This window comes from Lolium perenne, chromosome 3 (assembly GCF_019359855.2).
Source record: "Lolium perenne isolate Kyuss_39 chromosome 3, Kyuss_2.0, whole genome shotgun sequence".
In the NCBI taxonomy this organism is placed as follows: Eukaryota; Viridiplantae; Streptophyta; class Magnoliopsida; order Poales; family Poaceae; genus Lolium; species Lolium perenne.
Genome location: NC_067246.2, coordinates 262,376,105 through 262,377,929, shown reverse-complemented (window position 1 = coordinate 262,377,929; position 1,825 = coordinate 262,376,105). Strand labels below are relative to the sequence as shown.

General features: G+C 55.3%; 1 protein-coding gene across 1 annotated transcript; it reads right to left on the bottom strand.

Annotated features, from left to right (window-relative positions):
- Nucleotides 1–384: 384 nt before the first annotated feature.
- On the bottom strand, nt 385–1,533 carry LOC139838157 (putative F-box protein At1g50870). The gene has a single exon (XM_071827521.1). The coding sequence runs from the start codon at nt 1,531–1,533 to the stop codon at nt 385–387; it is 1,149 nt and encodes a 382-aa protein (XP_071683622.1).
- Between the last annotated feature and the right edge of the window lie 292 nt (nt 1,534–1,825).

Here is a 1,825-nt window from a genome sequence, read left to right as displayed (position 1 = left end):
ATCAGAAACTGAAAAAATGATGTGGCATGCTTGCATGTTGAGAGAATTACTCTTAATGGGTTGCTCCAATTTAGATATTATAGATATCGTCACCGATGTGATATTTCGGTTACGCTCGTAAACACTTCTAAAATGAATATTTCATACATGCGTTGTAACATCACAATAGCGATGGGTGGATATTTAGGGAGCTCCACCATGAATGGGAATAGCTTGATATCCTTATTCACATGCGAATTCAAAATTAAGTTAGTTCAATGATAATTGGAAAATCAATCCGCAAAATTTACCCCTGACGCCTGCAAAAATCCGAGCAATACCGTCTTTTGTTTGAAGCACAGTCTACCAAGAAGCTGATCGTAAATTCAGGATTTCCACATTGCTTCATGGACACAGCAGCAAGCTTCCTTTACAAAGCCCAGTTGCACTCCAACCTCTTATATCTGTTGTCTCTCCGGTTTTAGTCTTAGTTGTGGTGTCATACACCCGCAGCACCAGCAACCTTTTCATTGTCTTGAACTCATCATACGCCCGCAGCAATATCCTGCCGTCGTCAAACACGAACAACGGCACCGGGCGCGGGTGAAGCGAATCAAAAATCACGTTCAACCATATGTGATGCCTCTTGCACCACTGGCCTTCCACCAGAAACCACAGATCCATGGACCATGTGTACTCGTCCGTGTGGGCTGTAACCAGGTAGCCGCTTAGCTCTGCCAAGGAAATGCCGTCATAGACCAACGGCCTCCTGCCGCTGTTTAGGCGGTCGCCTAGGGGCCCCGCGAGGACCGTCGGCGCCCACTCCTCCGTCTCCAGATTGAAGGAAACCATGGAGTCTTTGTAGATGCCGGAATCGGAGTGTGGGTCAGCTAGGCAGTACACGGTACCTTGGACGACTGCTGAATGTCCGGCGAAGAAGATGTAATGCGTCAGGCGGACGGGCGGACTCTCCTTCCTCCTCCACCGCGGGTGACCACCGCCGCCAAGGCCGAGGACCAAGACGTGGCACTGTTCATAACCCACGTCGACGCAGAGCAGTTTGTGCTCCCCCGAGGAGGCGACCTGCCCAAGCATGTACACGGCGATTCCAACCACATCTGGCCCCGGAAAGGCTGACGCAACGCCGGTGGCGAGGTTGATCAGGCGGACTCTGTTAGGGCCGACACCGTTCCGGGTGAGGCAGGCGAGGTTGCCGTGCGTGCACAGGCCCGTGATCGCCGAGCTCGACTCGTTCAGGGTTACCCGTCTGATCCGGTTCCCGGACAAGTCGAAGGTGTCGGCGTGGCACCTGCTGTCCTTCTCATCGAAGAATAGAGCGACGACGTGAGGGTGCCGGGACGCGTGGGCACCGGCGAAGTGCGGGTCTGTGGTCAGCAGGGAGCGCCACGACCTGCTCACGGCGCGGAAGCGGCAGAGCGTCTTGGCCGGGAGGTGCAGCAGGACGTCGTAGATCACGTCGGCGGGGAGGAAACCTACGCTGGAGGCCGCTGTCCCGCATGGCGCGGCGGTGGAGCACGCCTCTTGCGATGCCATAGTGCGCGGAGTACCTGGTGAGCGTGGCCAAATTTGGTGCTGTTATTTCTGTAGATAGATTGGTCGATGCTGGTTTGGTGCGGCCGCACGCACGTAGTACGAAGTTATAGAGACATGGATTGGTCGTTGGAATCGGACACAAACTGATTTCGAGATGGATACGAACCCGGAACATGTATGACGAAAAACGGCACGGGATGGCTCCCGCGTCTCAGGGCTCCCGCGGCGCCGACTACGCCGCCACCGATCACGCCGCCGCCATCTCCCCCATCCCCGCCTCCCGAGCCATCCT